Here is a 16,545-nt window from a genome sequence, read left to right on the forward strand (position 1 = left end):
CTTGCTTAAAGTTAACAATTTGGATATGACAATAGGTCTTCATTACTTCCGCGTTTTGCATCTCCACAAATGACATTCCAGGAGCAATAAAAGCAGGTAACATATCATAAATTCACTGAATGAGCCTGATCAGTTATTAACAAAAGATAATGGTGAGGAGGATATTAAGCTTGCTATCCGGAATTATTTTCTTGCTACAGTTGTCTGAAAGCCTGCTGAACAGTGACACAACCGGTGAGAGGGAGGGGAAGAGAGACAGGGAGAGGTGTAGAGAAGGGGGAGGAAGGTGGAGAGAGGGAGTGTGAGAGGGAGAGAGGTGGATGGAGGGGTGAAGAGAGGTGGAGGGATGGTAAGAGATGGAGGGTGAGAAGGGGAGGTAAGGAAGAGTAATTTCAGAGTCTCATTGAAGGTTATCATTCTACAGAGAGTGCGTACTTGCTTTGATCAAATTGGATGAAACAGAACAACAATATGAAAGATTATGCAGAAATCCTAGACAAATTTATTGTTTTCTGATGCGGACTTGCAACATTCATAGAAAAAAAATGTGTGAAAAGGATTGTTAAATCATTAGTACTGACAAAATTAGTGTTTTTTTATTCTTTCCTTTTTCAAACTTAATACAGCGGCTGTCTGGAAACATTCACTTCGATCTACCGATAGACCTAGTAAAATATGCCTGAGGGCCCCAGACCACTCCCCCTCACACTCACCCCTACTTGGGGAGTGGTATTCAAAGACTTCACAGCCAGTCCATAAAGAATCATGCCTTCCAAATCTACTGGCAGTAATCCAACAACCATCGTTTATAAAGTACAATGCAAGATATTAAACATATCAAATATATGCTACCATGGCAACTACCAGAAACTGACAAGTGATTTATATCATATCTGAGAACAAGAGAATGCCCTAAAAAAAATGAAAAAACAGGAGACAAATATCCGTATTAAAACTGTGGGGTGGTAATACTGATAAAAAAGTAGGCCTACTAAATAGTCCCAGTTTTAAATTAATTAACTTGCTCCTGGAATACTGCTCAATAATACTGTGACTGCTACACGTAACAACTAATCTATAAGAAATATAAAGTAACTACCACCCATGAAAAATGTGACATTTTCATTATCAACTGTTATTCTAGTAACATACGGAATAGACTATTACTTTATATTATATTTGTTAATTACTATTTTGATATGAAATTAATTTGTATGAATTGCATTTTTCTTTTACTCATCTTTAATTAATTACACTTCTAAGTCAAGAACTAATCATCTATAAACGATAGGTAAATATAATATAAATATATATTTACATATATATTAGTACTGTAGAATCTTTACTTTGTTTTTAAATTTAAAACTTTTCATTAATAAACTAAGTTGACTTCTTAACCACTAAATCAATGCTAGAAACACATAAAAGGTGTTATCCCTATTCTACCCTATTCTCTTTGAAGGTTACAGTGGGTGCTGCAATGTCTATTTCACTGTTTTATTGGAATATTAAACATGGAAAAAATTTTGTATGACAAGCCATGACCAGTTCTAAATCTATGAATATTCATTTTCAGATGTATTTTTTGGATATTTAAATGAGTTTAGGTCCATCTTGTAAGTTGGATTTTCAAACCACTGAGCATTCCCAACTTCCTTAGGTTTCAACAATACCACTGGTGTCCTATTGAAAAGGAAAGACAATAAAAAATTAATAAAAGGGATTATCATTTCATCCTTGCAAAAGAGATGAAACATTAATTTTTAGTTTTCACCAAAAGATATACTTCATCTGCTTTTGCATTCATCAAATTCATTTTTTGTTTTGTTTCTGTGTTTTTATTTTATCATTAAATATATAAAAAAACATATCACAAAATGATGGTATTTCAGGGAAAAATGTTCCTTGAATATATTTGCATATATTGGTTAGTCCCATTAACCTTAAACTATGCCAATGTATACCACAACTTTTACTTTTGACACAAACAAGGGGAGCTTGAACAAAAAAGCATCTTAAAATCAATAAGATAATTTTTAAATTAAAAAATATTCTCTGTAGCTTCTTATCATGTCTATGGGTAATGAACTGACAAGAGTTAGTGGTATGCGTGTGAAATATTCCAGCAATATTTCCAGTTGAATACTTTATGAGCCACACTTACAGATTTGAGAATGCTCACACTTTCCCCAAAAGATTCAAATTACATACTAAATGAAGCAAGATCGATTTTAATTACATTAACATGCAAATCCTTGTCACATATTATAAACCATCAACTTACATGCAGCATGCCCATCTCCCCGTCCCCCCCCCCCACCTGCAATCACCACCATACACCACCCATCCATCCAGCAAACCACTTCTCACAAATCCCACATCTACCCAACCATATCCTTTCACCCACCCACACCTTCCTCACACCTCCGCATAGCTCAATTAACATCATGAAAGTTGGTGTACTTTACCTTCCATCGGCTCCATTTGTTGGTTCCTCGTAGGTTGGTTCAGTACTGTTGGAAAAATTTCAAAATATGATTAACTTAGCTACAACTAGTCTCCAATTTTTTTGGAATAAAACCTTAGTAATCTTTTTACTTCTGTTCCTGATAAAACTGATCTGCTTAAGGAAGTACCTGTCATGTTCTTCATATAACAAACTTTATCCATTTTAAAAACCCTTTCGGCATACTGACAGTAATTTCAAATAGCTGATGATTTTATTTGAAGCCCTTGGTTGGTGGTGATCCCTATATTGCCACATCTTTCCTGGGGGGGTGTCATGCAATCACCCAGAATCTAACAGTACCTTTCATATTGTATTTAACCAGGGATTACACCCAAGAGTTGTGGACAAATGCTTTCCATGACAACAAATGAAGGCATTAAAAATTTGATGCATGGCTCTATTAACATCATGGAAGTTGGTGTACTTTACCTTCCATCGGCTCCATTGGTTGGTTCCTCATAGGTTGGTTCAATACTGTTGGAAAAATTGGCATACAGTATTTTAAGGTATTGCATTGCAAATGATTTGAAATTCACATTCCAGCAGAATCATATAAAAGTCCACATTGGGTTCTACTAAATTTTCTGGCTAAAAATGTAGGTGTGTTTATGGTTGCTGTTGTCCTTGTTGTTCTACTTCACTTTTCCACATGGTCAGGCCATCCAATGGACAGCTAGATTAGTTTCTGGCTAAAGCATTGATCAGTTTGCAGTTTTAGAGGATAAAAGAGGCCTCATAACTTAACCATATTTTGAGTCTGTGGAGTGGCCATAATTTGACTGAATGCACGTATGTGCCATATGAAACTTTTGGAACAGAAATGGTGAATAAATGACTTACTCCTTGAGAGGCAACCCCCTGGAATAAATGAGTGGTTCCTCTGACATGGACATTCGATTAACGTTCACTCTTGTGACATCAGCATACGTAGCTATAGCCCAGAAAGCATACAAATGAGAGAAAAAGGTGATTTGAATTACAAAAAAGAAGAAACAATTTTCTATCAGATACCAATTCTAAGAAAATATGCTGAAACATAGAAGGATCTATTGCATTGTAGAGAAGCAGATAATGTAGAGTGTGTGTCCGGGGGTGGGGGATGGGGGGAGGTAACACAAACGAGAGGTATCCTGAAATGTGTTACAAAAGCGAACACTTTTGTTTGTATTTAAGGAACCCACATCAGATGAGTCAAATTTTTCTGTATTTCACAGTTTATAAAATACAAAGCAGAATGTGATTCTCACCATCACTTGGTTTTCTTCTGAGTCTCCACCATGTTAGATATATCATCACTGTTGCAACAAGAAGGATCAGCATCGCCCCGGCAACGATGATTAATAACATGTAATTGAAGTATTCTGTAACGTAAACGATGTAAAAAATACAAATTTTGGGAATGATTTAATTTGGCCATGTCATCTCAGTATATTTGTCATGTCACTATATTGCTTCTTCTAAAAGCTAATACAATTTCACCCCTCCCCCTTTCCCCCACCCCAGAACACATTAATGCACTCATAGTTTGTCAAAAAGGCTTCTTCAGAGTATCTCTCGAAAAGTGTTGGAATATTCTCTCCATCTGACAGCAAAGAAAAACCTATTTTGTGCCATTTTCAAATATAAGGCCTAATTTTATGGTTTTACATCTGTACTAATTTTTTATAGGAAGTATCTCCACATGGTATTCCATTCATTTATGGACAAAATGTTTCGGAAGAATTATAAATCGGAGTTCCCGACCCCCCCCGAGAGGTTACATTCAATACAAATATAATTCCAACCAATATGAAAGTATCAGTTCCTCTGATTTCACAACACCAGAACAACACATGCAATACAGGTGTGGTGTGGTATGAACGCTAATTATTTGGTTAAAATTACTTTAAGGTTCTTCAGAATATCTCTGAAGATGTACGTTAGAGTGCTCTCACATCTGACAACACTAAGCAGGTAGTTCTTGCCGTTGTATGAAGATAAGACTTAAATTAGACACTTTTGCGTCAGTACTCATTTTCAATAGCAGGTGTCTCTCGAAATGGTATGGTACTTCTTTTGAGACAAAATGCTTCTAAAGATTACAACAGAGTTCTGACCTTCTGTGCACATGGTTACAGGTTTTATTAATTAAGTAATTCAAACCAACATTTAAAGTATCAGTATCCCACTTTATATCTATCTGTCCGTCCAGCCCTCCTTGACAGTTTACAAAGGTTTTATATCAAAACTCAGTACAATGCGGATGGCAGTTAGACACAAGAATAGTTATGTTCAATGACACTACTTACCCCTATCATCCTGAATGTAATTCTTATGTTTTTCATTTTCAGCTGATGGTAATTCTAAAACAAGGAGAAAATATGTACTCTTTCAAAAGTTATCTTTGCCATCTATATATGTAAACTTCAATTTAAATTTATTGAATGCGCTGTGAACTGCTGGTAACACGATACAATCTGATTACTGGCAACCTACAACATTCACTTACCGAGTTCACACAAGTCCCCAGCATAGCCATCACGACATTGACATTTTCCTCTCTGTTTTTCGCAAATTCCGCCATGCTTGCAGAGACAAGGGTGTTGGCATTTGTCTCCCCATAAGTGAAGAGGACAATCACCAGTTTGACCTCTACATGAGCCAGTGACATGGTCACAAAGCTTGACATCCTTACAGATACACTCTGACCTGCAATATCGCCCATAGTAACCAGGTTCGCATGGATGTTGGCAGAACTGACCAATCCAACCGTCTGTACAATTGCATTGCCCTCTCTCTGGATCACATGTTCCACCATTTTGGCAGTTACATATGCCACGACAATGGTGTCCATAAGTACCTGCAGGAAATAACAAAATTTTAGGAAGAAAACTTATATTAAATTTGGTGTGAAGATCCCTCTATTAAAAGAAAATTTAAAAAATGTTGTCACAAAAAGAAAAAAGGCTGAAAAGTATCAAGATATAGCACGTTGGTCTTTAAGGTTTGCTGTTTTTTCCTTCCTTAAGTTCTATTTCCCTTTGATTTTAATTATAACCACTGTGGCAATCAAAACGTCATATTTTACAAAATAAGTAAAAGTTTAAAAGTTATAGACATTGTACCAGCAGTTGGCAGGAGAAAGAGAGGGCGACCAAAAAACAACATGGCGCAGGACAGTAGACAAAGAGAGAGAGAGAGGGCTGGTTGGCGTTCCTGGAATGAGGCCAGAAAAGCAGCTGCCTACCGAGATGAATGGAGACGCTCTGTTGAGCCCTTATTTGCCTCTAGGCAAGAAGAAGACAGATGAGATGAGACCAGCAGTTGAAGTATGTTGCCAACATCAATATTTGATAAAGGAAAAATGCTTACACAGGATATCATATTTCAGATAGATTCATGGAATACAGTCACATGTACACCTCAAAGATCTGGTGAATGGGTAGGGAAAGACAAGGGCGAATCACTTGTATTTATATTTCTCTAATTCTTCATGTATTAGTTTTCATAATTTAATCCCCAGGGCAGTCTCTCACAACTTCAATCATGATATTGCTAGGGTCAAGAAGATTACAGTACCTTGTGGGCAATGTTCTGAGCAGTTGTTGCCATGCCAACCAAGCAGACAGCTACAATGTCCATTTTTTGGGTTACATACTCCATGTACGCAATCACATCGTAAGGAACAAGCACTTCCAAATGTTCCAAACGGGCAGTCTTCTTCACAATGCACCCCTGTCCTTCCTGGTGGACATTCACATATACCTAATGTGAGGAAAAATGTTCATAATAATCTTAGTTACATATCCTTTCAAATACATTAATATTACCTTCATTTATAGACCATGCTGTCAAAGGTTCCACATATGTTCTCACCTGCTCTCATACACATGATATGGCTTGAATCTACACATGCTGGAAGGTATTGGTAGGATCCACATATGCTCACGTGGAATCAACACATGCCCTCATACAAAATGCTATGGCATGAATCTACACATGCTGTATGTTATGGGTAGGATCCACATATGCTCACATGGAATCAACACATGCTACCATACCATATGTAATGGCTTGAGTCTACACATGCTGTATGTTATGGGTAGGATCCAGATATGCTCTCATGCAATCAACACATGCTACCATACAATATGTAATGGCTGGAATCTACAAATGCTGTATGTTATGGGTAGGATCCAGATATGCCCTCATGGAATCAACACATGCTACAATACCATATGTAATGGCTTTAGTCTACACATGCTGTATGTTATGGGTAGGATCCAGATATGCTCTCATGGAATCAACACATGCTACCATACAATATGTAATGGCTTTAGTCTACACATGCTGTATGTTATGGGTAGGATCCAGATATGCTCTCATGGAATCAACACATGCTACCATACCATATGTAATGGCTTTAGTCTACACATGCTGTATGTTATGGGTAGGATCCAGATATGCTCTCATGCAATCAACACATGCTACCATACAATATGTAATGGCTGGAATCTACAAATGCTGTATGTTATGGGTAGGATCCAGATATGCTCTCATGGAATCAACACATGCTACCATACCATATGTAATGGCTTTAGTCTACACATGCTGTATGTTATGGGTAGGATCCAGATATGCTCTCATGGAATCAACACAGGCTACCATACAATATGTAATGGCTGGAATCTACAAATGCTGTATGTTATGGGTAGGATCCAGATATGCCCTCATGGAATCAACACAGGCTATCATACAATATGTTATGGCTGGATTCTACACATGCTGTATGTTATGGGTAGGATCAACATTTGCTCTCATGGAATCAACACATGCCCTCATACAATACCTTATAACTTGACTCTACACATGCTACATATTGCATTTAGTCATCAAGAAGTAATATATATATATAAAACTCACCTGTTATGTGGTGACAACGCGAACACGAACAGATTTGGTTACATCCAACTCCATAAAAACCCTCGCTGCACTTTTGATTACATGAAGGACCTGTCCAACCATCGGCGCAAAGACATCGACCAGATACTGGGTCGCATGAATTTCCATGTTGACAGCTGCAAGGGCTCATGCAATTGTAGCCATGGTAACCTGCCATGCAAGTCTTGTTACAATAAACACCTCGCCTTCCACGCCCGCAGGTACAACTTCCATCGACAGCATCGCAGGTGGCATCTTCGGCACAAACACAAGTCTGTAGGCAATCTTCTCCATACATACCTGGACAGGAAATACCATATGAAATACAACGTATGTCATAACTTTAATTATCTTTTGACATGTATTTAAAAAAAACGTAAAGAGTATAATCAACATTGCTTAAGGTATTTTGCCTTCCAGGAGAATACTTGCATTTATTTTGATATTAAGGAATTATCATGGAGTGGTTAGCTCAGGAGTGTTAGCTCAGTGGTTAACGCCAGTAACTTCCAATCATAAGGTCCCCGGTTCGAGTCACTCCAAGATCAATGTATGTCGTCCAGTTACAGAGTTGTTGACAATTGACAATTCATAATCATGGAAGTTAAATATGAATGTAAGAGACTGACTTATCAGCTTGCAGCTTTGATAAGCCAATGAGGCTTCTTTGCAAGTTCCTGCTTGCAGGAGGATCTGAAATACATCATTATCATGATTTTCATTCTTTCATTCAGCATAAAACCCCAAACACCTCCAGAAAATCTTTGTAAGACCATGGTTTGGATACTTTTCATTTTCCCTTATTTGAAGGCACTTGTGAATTTGCCCTGATTCCTTAGTTGACCTAGATTGTATATCAGCTACCCAAAAATAACATATTAGACCAAATCAATATAATATTTGAACATATATATATGGACTAACACAAATGCAATTTCTTACTAATTTTTAACGCTGGCCCTGAACCAGTCAGTTTCCACATTTAAAGTTGCTCCTTTGGCATTTCCAAAAAAAAATCACTTCAAAAGACAATTGATGACAGTTCTTTTTTTATTCATGGTGGATTGCCATACCTTATTGAAATGTCAATAATTAACATGTTGATCAAAAAAAAGAAGTAAATACTTGATGTTTCATTAGATCTTTGCAGCATATACATAAAATGTCCTATTCTGAATAATTTAGGAATTCCTACAAATAGCAGTCTCAATGTTCATACGTAATGTGACAGAGTAACAACACAGCAATCTTCTTAAAGGGTGTGAAAACTCGTGCAAAAAGAAACGTCTAATGCCGGTAATATGACCTAGTTTCGAATGAGGTGTAACAAAAGTGTTGACACCACCATCGATCCCAGAAAATACACACACAGCTTGCTACCGTCAGTAAGTAGACACTAGTGTACAGTCAGTACATACAGCTGTGGTCAATACCCAAAGCACAGTTTACAAACGATACAGCGATGGACATCTCAGGTCCAGCTAAAGATAACAAGGTATCACGTTTCATTACTGTCTGCATTTTTATAGCGACAAGAGAAAAACGTCGCTTGCAAGCAACGGAAAGTTAACTTTTTAAAGATGGCGGCACGCTGCTTGGGGAGAGTCTTCAATGCCTTTAAGTGATTTCTTGTTTGATTTTCATAAATGTTCAATATTCTATCAATACTTAACTCCCATCACAATAAAGTCTTCAATTGATAACTTTGCAATTCCATTTTGAGCAAAAATACCTTCTAGGTTTGACAGAATTCACATCCAAACTTTGGTTCAATATCAGGCTTAACAACCTGGCAGCAGCTTACGTACCATAAGGACATCTGATCTGACAATGGCTACCAGTCCAACCGGGACTACAAGAACATCCACCGGTAACGTGGTTGCAAAGACCATCATTCTGACAGAGGCATTCACTACTGCATGTATCACCATAGTAACCTTCTTGACATGGTGTATCACAGGTGACACCCATCCACCCTGGCATGCACGAGCAATGACCGGTGTCCGGGGAGCAGGAGAAGGCATTTACACAAGAGCATTCAAATGCACAGTCTTGTCCATAATATCCGTCTGTAAATAGATCAGAAACAAAATTAAACAGAGACTTGATCAAAGCAAAGTATTAAACTGAAAGTTGGGACAATCTTGACTTTATACAATCATATCCTACTCATTACATTCATCATTGTTTGTATAAAATTCCATCACTGCTTTTCCTTTCTCTTTCTTTTAAAACATTTAAATTTTGTAATGCTGAAGAATCTGTCCCTGAAAATGATTCCCAGGCATTGGAAGAGTTCACATTTGAGGAAGGGACAAGATCCCAGCCCAGACAAGATGACAGTAGAGATGCTTGCTGAAGTTAGGGGGTACGGTTGACCATTACTTGATTGCCTAAAATTGTGGGTTATCTGTATAACACACTCTGTTAAAGGCCCATATATTTTCATTGTCCACAATTTCAGTTTTGCATGGTACACGTCAGTGCAGGTGTTTACCCCCTTGCCATAAATTATTCCCAGATTTTGGAAATGTTTCATTTGATGATGGGTTATAAAGTCCTTGGAAGGTAGCAGTAAAATGCTTGTTAAAAGTTCACGGTGTCTTGATTTATATTTTTAAACATATTTGGGGGACTGGCAAAACTGTTAATAACTTTATGTACTGCTTACACATGACAAAGACATATTTTTGCAATAAATTTTGGTTAGAAACACAGCTTCCCTAATAAATAGTTTGGTGCAGTCCTTCAAAAATACAGATGACCATCAACAACTATTTCTGTGGAAGAGATAGTTCACTATAAACGAATGATCGTGCAATACATAATAACAAGATAAACAGTAACGCATAGGGTTTTGGTTTGATATTCCCTGAATTACCTTCACAGCGTCCCCGGCAGTTGAGTCCCTTAAATCCAGGAGGGCACTGACAGGTGCCGTTGAATCGATCACAAACACCTCCATTTTCGCAATGGCAGACACCGACACAGTCCACCCCATAATAACCGCTTTGGCATTCTACACTGCAGTCTCGACCCATCCAGCCTGCAAGACAGTCACAACTCCCTGAAATGGGGTCGCAGACTGCGCCATTTCGACAGGAACAATATCTACGGCATGACGGGCCATAACGTCCGGCCGGGCAAACCGAGCTACAATCGCTGCCCTCGTATCCCGCATTGCAGGAGCAATAGCCTGATACGTGTTGGCAGGAGCCATGGATGCAGTCACACCTTTCTTGGCAACTGTTGCCATAGTAACCAGCAGCACACGGTAGACTGCAAGAATGTCCTCTCCATCCTAGAGTACAGTTGCACGCCCCCGAGATGGGATCGCACGCTGCATCATTCACACATTGACAGGTCTGGTTGCAGCCTAAGCCAAAGAAACCTAGAAAAATTGGAAGACGTGTTAACCATATAACAAGTCTTTAATAGCAAATACCCCTTTTGACCACTTTTGATTATAGTCAAACACAGAAACCTGCATGATACAGCAGTTAACATCTTGGAAATAGGTCAAGATACTGTTGGAAGTTTACTCTACTTCTTATATCAGTATAAATATTAGCTTTTCTTCCTATAAGAATGTCTTAATTATTAATACACCTGAGGGACACTAAACACACACTGACTTATCAAATTACGAGTCTTTTGCTTTGGAAAATGTATGATCACATGTGACTATATATATATAAAACAGAATTCAAGATTGAGATCATGCTCAAATAAAAACCTTTCATTTTAATATCTTATGACAGATAACCTTTCCCTATTACAAGTCTATTAATATATATCTCAGGAACGCTTTACAAACTAATCTCTTATGTTGAGTTACTTGTTCATTACAGACAGAATTTGCTTTAGGACCAAAAAACCAAGTTTTACAATAAATGCTTCTTTACAAACATTCTGTCAGTAGGTTAAACAGGTAGGTAAAAGTCCTGCTTGATACTGTCAAATTGTGTTCTATATAGGCAAGCTTCCTTGAATAGTCAAATTTTGATTCCTGATTTGAATGAAATAGAGAAAATGACATTGAAGTAGTACTTTACTCTCCTTAATAAGTAAACCAAGATATGCAGTCTTGCTTAATAATGTTGCACAGATATCACTCATTTTGGTTTTTACCGATAAATCTGGTAACTTTGATCTCAAGTTTGGCCGATACCGATTTTTGCAACAAAAACGATACCTGCACAAATATTGCAAATACGAATCTAGCTTGGGAAGAAATGTCAACTTTTTGTGAAACAACAATATCGATCTGCAATTTTGGAAGTTGATTGCAAACTTTACCGATAGCACCGTTGGGCTTATATTGCCAATATCCGCTGATACCAATAGTACATAACAAATAATCGGTGTAACAGTACTTCTAAACACTGTGGTCATTGTGTGCCAATCTTTGCACAACTAACAGATTACGTGTAATAATGCTGGCATTAGCAGTCGTATTTACTCTCTAACGTAGAATCCAATGGAGCCTTTAAAGGGTGTGAAGACTCGCGCAAAAAGAAACCTCTAATGCCAGTAATCTCACCTAGTTTCGAATGAGGTGTAACAGAAGTGTTAGACCCCACCATCGATCCCAGAAAATACACACACAGCTTGCTACCGTCAGTAAGTAAACACTAGTGTACAGTCAGTACATACAGCTGCGGTCCATACCCACAGCACAGTGTAAAAACGTATGATACAGCGATGGACATCTCAGGTCCAGCTAAAGATAACAAGGTATCACGTTTCATTACTGTCTGCATTTTGTAGCGACAAGAGAAAAACTTGCAAGCAATGGAAATTTAACTTTTTCACAGGGCGGCACGCAGTTTGGGATAGTCTTCAATGCCTTTAATTGTTATAAACTTTACCTGCTGTGCAAGCTTCACTACAGTCGATTCCATGCCAACCTCTTGAACATGTGCAAGCTCCTGTCTCATGATGGCAAGTCCCTCCGTTCTGACAAGAGCAGACAGAAAAACAGTCATCGCCATAGAAACCCGATGGACACATCTCTTTGCAGCTGTCTCCCTGCCACCCAGCCGTGCAAGAACACTTTCCATGTACATGGTGACAGGAACCACCATTTTGACAGTCGCAATGAAGAGCACACTCAGGACCAAACGTTTTGTCTGACAATGGGAAAAGAAAGAGAAGAATATAAACAAAGGTTTCATTTAACAAAAGGTCTAAGAATTAGCTGAAGAACTAAGAGATGTTACCTTTGTAACACTCAATAAATAGTATGCGAATATCACCAACATCAATTGAAAAATTAAGCTGCATTAATAAGCACTTTGCCAGCCTATAAAGCCCCCCCCCCATATTGAATATGAAATATTAACTATTTAGTCAAACCTTATTTTGCTTTATAACTTGTTTTAGATTAGGCCATAAATATGTTTCCATCAAACAAAAGTGTAGAAAGAAGGACACTTACTGACCTCAAGGTGATGCAAGCGTTTCTACATTTTGATATTGAACTAATCATCTATAAAATAAGAAAATGGAAAACCCAAAATGAACTGGTAACCAGTTCATATTTACCTGGACATACTGCACTACACTGAAGTCCAGTGAAGCCATCATAGCAACTACAGACACCAGAGATATGGTCACACCTGCCATGCTGACATTGACAAAGTTCTTGGCAGTTCATGCCAAACATTCCTTTAAAGAAAAGTAAAGAGTGATAACAAAAATATGAAATCCACTGTCTCTCTCACAAATCACTAGATCTGTACAAAAATCAAAAATTACTTTATATTTTAATAGTATATCCTTAGACTAGACCATTTGATAGTTTAGACAATACTCAGATAAACAGTAAATTACTTTGCTTCATGTTTTAATCTCCTCCAAATAAGCAGCTACTGTATATAATAGGACAATAGCCTTAATAAGTATTATGTACCACACCACACAAACATGTATAGTGTACATAACTCTTTCAAAAATGCACTAGTACTATCACATGCAAGACACTTATGACTGGAGTTTATCATTCCAGTTTCCTTTTTCCTTCCAATTCTATAATTGTTTCTTTAGTTTTGAGGTTTAGGGTTGTATCCCTTTATAAACTCACCATCCCTGCAGGGCCGGCTGCAGTCAGAGCCCTCCCAACCTGCTTTGCAAGTACAGGCTCCGGTCACATGATCGCATAACGCTCCATTCGTACAGCTACAAATTTGCATACACTGGTTCCCGTAGAAACCCTGCTCACATGCTCTTTCACATCTCTCCCCAGTGTACCCATCAGTACAGTTGCAAGAACCGTTCACATGGTCACAGCTCAGCAAATTGACACATTCACAGGACGTGGAACAGTTTTGGCCGTAGAAACCATCAGGACAAATTTCAGTACAGTCAGAGCCCAAAAAGCCTAATGAGAAAAGTAAAGATTGTCTTTAAGTTTACTTCAGTTAGTGTTTTTAGAGGGAATATAGCAATCTATAAACAGGAGTTCATTTGAAACCCTGTACATGAGATTTTTGTTTTAAATAGTTATTATATCAAGCTTTCTGTATTCAATGAGTTTTCAGATAATTACAAGGCAGACGTTTCATTTGTCGCCCCACACCCATCAATGCTTAACAGGGTCACTTTATATGTTAACACCTACCCCTAAAACAGGGTCTTGTTTAGGGTCTTGGTAAGTGGTGACAGAATTTGATATAAACAAACCACAACAATGTACGTTATTAAATGGAATGGTTAATTTGTAAAAGTAAAGAAAGAAATGAAAATCTTAAAAACTATTATAGCATCTTGCAGACTGTTTGGTAACATTGTCAGCAAGAAATTGATTGAACAAGCTGTAAGCATATCCGCCGAACATTTTACAAAAAACTTTTTTAAAAAAATGCAAAATTATCATAAAACCTGGTAGGCATTCACAGGCCCCGGTCACATGGTCACATATCCCACCGCTGGAACAACTGCAGAGCTCCTGACAATGTTGGCCATACGAGCCCTCAGGACATGGATCACTGCAGTCTACTCCTTGCCAGCCACTCCTGCATTCACATGTACCATTGACATTGTTGCAGGTCCCGCCATTAAGACAAGAACATTTTCCAGTGCATCCCAGGCCGTAGGAATCCGCTGTTGGTTAAATGGTAAATAAAAAATAAAAAATGAAGATCAAGCTCTGGAGTGTGTACAGCTACTTGAACACTTGTCACAACGATTAAATGCTGAAACTCGCCCTTGATTTCCTCAGTGAGATGAATACCAAATGGAATTGTTTGTCGTATATGTTCGTCCGTAGTCTCATTTCAGTCACTTATATCTTACTCACCTTTCTCTGGATCGTCCCTGAAAGTATTGTAGAAATAATGCTGAACTACGAATGAATACGGAAGCATAAATATACCTGGACAAGGAAGTTGACAGTAGTTTCCATGGTAACCAGCCGCACATCGGCAAGACCCGGTAACATGGTCGCAGGCTGCTCCGTTTTCACACTGGCATGATTCGAGGCAGTCCTGGCCATAGGAACCAACTCCGCAAGCGAACTCGCAAGACGGCCCTATCCAGCCGGGCGTACAGGAGCAGTGGCCGTTGGTGTGATTGCAGTACGCTCCATTGCTACAGGAACATGTGATGTTACATCCTACACCAAAGGATCCTTTAGATACAAAGCAGAACACAAGATGAATCAATGTAAAGTAAACAGGGAACAGGGTGTAGGGGTGAGATTGCAATTGCAATTAACATATACTGTTACATCAGTAAGTATCTTGCAGCATGTATGGGGAGGGCCGCTGGTTGTATGTTGACAAGGAGCCCTTGGGTAGCATAAAGAATGTTTTTATCATGAATGTGAAATTCTTGCAAAGATAAACCACATCCAAGGGAATGAACAAATTTCTATTCCTTCCCTGGGTATAATATCTGCCATTATGTTTACAACATGAAAGGGTAAGTCGTGAGGGCAAAGCACTAGATGGCCTTAGGCCTTCCACCCTTCCCTCACCTCCCCCAAGCCTGATGCACCCAGGCCTATTTCACCATCCCTGATGCACCCAGGCCTATTTCCCCATCCCTGCTTTGCCCAGGTCTGTTTCCACCACCCTTGGTCATACTAGGTAATTTGATTGTTGGAAAAAAATATAATATATCATTCATTCATATAAAGGTGGCCTTGATTGCTTGAAAATATATTTTTAATATTATATCTGCTAAAATTATGCTGAACAAATAGAGATTATCATAAACAAATAATTGTAATGCCAGAATTATACATCATGTTAGTGGGGAAACAGAAGGACTCTTGTGTTCAATTTTTAGGGATTTTCTGAGTTGACTTCCCCGCATTACTAACTTATTTTGTCAACTTTCCAATCAGAACAAACAAGAAACATACAGTGCTAGGTGAATTCGAAAATAATTGGTTTTGTTAAATTGAAGCCTGCTTTGACATAAATGTGTCTAAACTGACAAATTCTAGGTCACAATTAATGCCTTGGACAAAAGAATAACCATTTAATTATTAGTTACTTTTCATTGAGAGTTCCAAATCCCTGATTTTGTGGTTTAGCAACCTGGATTCAAAGTGTCATCAAAGAATATTAAATCATGCTGCCTTGACTTTTTTTGACAAACAATTATTCATAAGAAAATTTCTCCCCCATCTCCATTGTGACCAGACAAAATTACTCTACTTGGGTCAACAATGAAAGTTTTTGTCAACCCACCTTCGTCACAAATGGAGTCGCAATAGAGACCAGTAAATCCAGGCTGGCAGTCACATGATCCGGTGACAACATCACAGTCGGCACCATTTAGACATTTACAGACATGCAAACACTGCTCACCAAAGAAACCTGCAACGGTAAAGATAAACCACTTCAAAGAGTTACCAAATGGAATCGAAGTGGAGGATTGGAATGTCTTCCATCCCTGGGCCTAAGATTATAGCAGGCATGTTCAATCCATTTGTTTAGATGTATAGTGTGGTATTTGTTACTATGGTTAAAAGAGTAGAGCGCCACCAATTTGAGTTGGCTATAAATATGATGTATGCGAATTCTTATGTAGCCGAATCACCTAAATAAAATCTGAATAAAATCAACTCATTCCAAGTCATCTTCATTCTCTGGTTACAACATAAA

The 16,545-nt window shown here is 38.1% G+C and overlaps 1 protein-coding gene across 1 annotated transcript in view; it reads right to left on the reverse strand.

The window, feature by feature from the left end:
* Positions 1–479: 479 nt before the first annotated feature.
* Positions 480–16,545, reverse strand: part of LOC139966556 (uncharacterized) — a 39,845-nt gene continuing 23,779 nt past the window's right edge. The window contains exons 16-32 of the mRNA XM_071969713.1: positions 16,129–16,257; positions 14,805–15,059; positions 14,312–14,533; positions 13,515–13,811; positions 12,977–13,099; positions 12,301–12,561; positions 10,311–10,820; positions 9,238–9,498; positions 7,412–7,729; positions 6,068–6,253; positions 4,998–5,348; positions 4,798–4,851; positions 3,757–3,870; positions 3,350–3,440; positions 2,939–2,983; positions 2,469–2,513; positions 480–1,683 (exon numbers count right to left, since the gene is read on the reverse strand). Coding sequence (XP_071825814.1) covers positions 1,557–1,683; positions 2,469–2,513; positions 2,939–2,983; positions 3,350–3,440; positions 3,757–3,870; positions 4,798–4,851; positions 4,998–5,348; positions 6,068–6,253; positions 7,412–7,729; positions 9,238–9,498; positions 10,311–10,820; positions 12,301–12,561; positions 12,977–13,099; positions 13,515–13,811; positions 14,312–14,533; positions 14,805–15,059; positions 16,129–16,257 — 3,389 coding nt within the window. The 3' untranslated portion in view covers positions 480–1,556. The remainder of the gene's footprint in view (positions 1,684–2,468; positions 2,514–2,938; positions 2,984–3,349; positions 3,441–3,756; positions 3,871–4,797; positions 4,852–4,997; positions 5,349–6,067; positions 6,254–7,411; positions 7,730–9,237; positions 9,499–10,310; positions 10,821–12,300; positions 12,562–12,976; positions 13,100–13,514; positions 13,812–14,311; positions 14,534–14,804; positions 15,060–16,128; positions 16,258–16,545) is intronic.

This window comes from Apostichopus japonicus, chromosome 4 (genome assembly GCF_037975245.1).
Source record: "Apostichopus japonicus isolate 1M-3 chromosome 4, ASM3797524v1, whole genome shotgun sequence".
Classification (NCBI taxonomy): Eukaryota; Metazoa; Echinodermata; class Holothuroidea; order Aspidochirotida; family Stichopodidae; genus Apostichopus; species Apostichopus japonicus.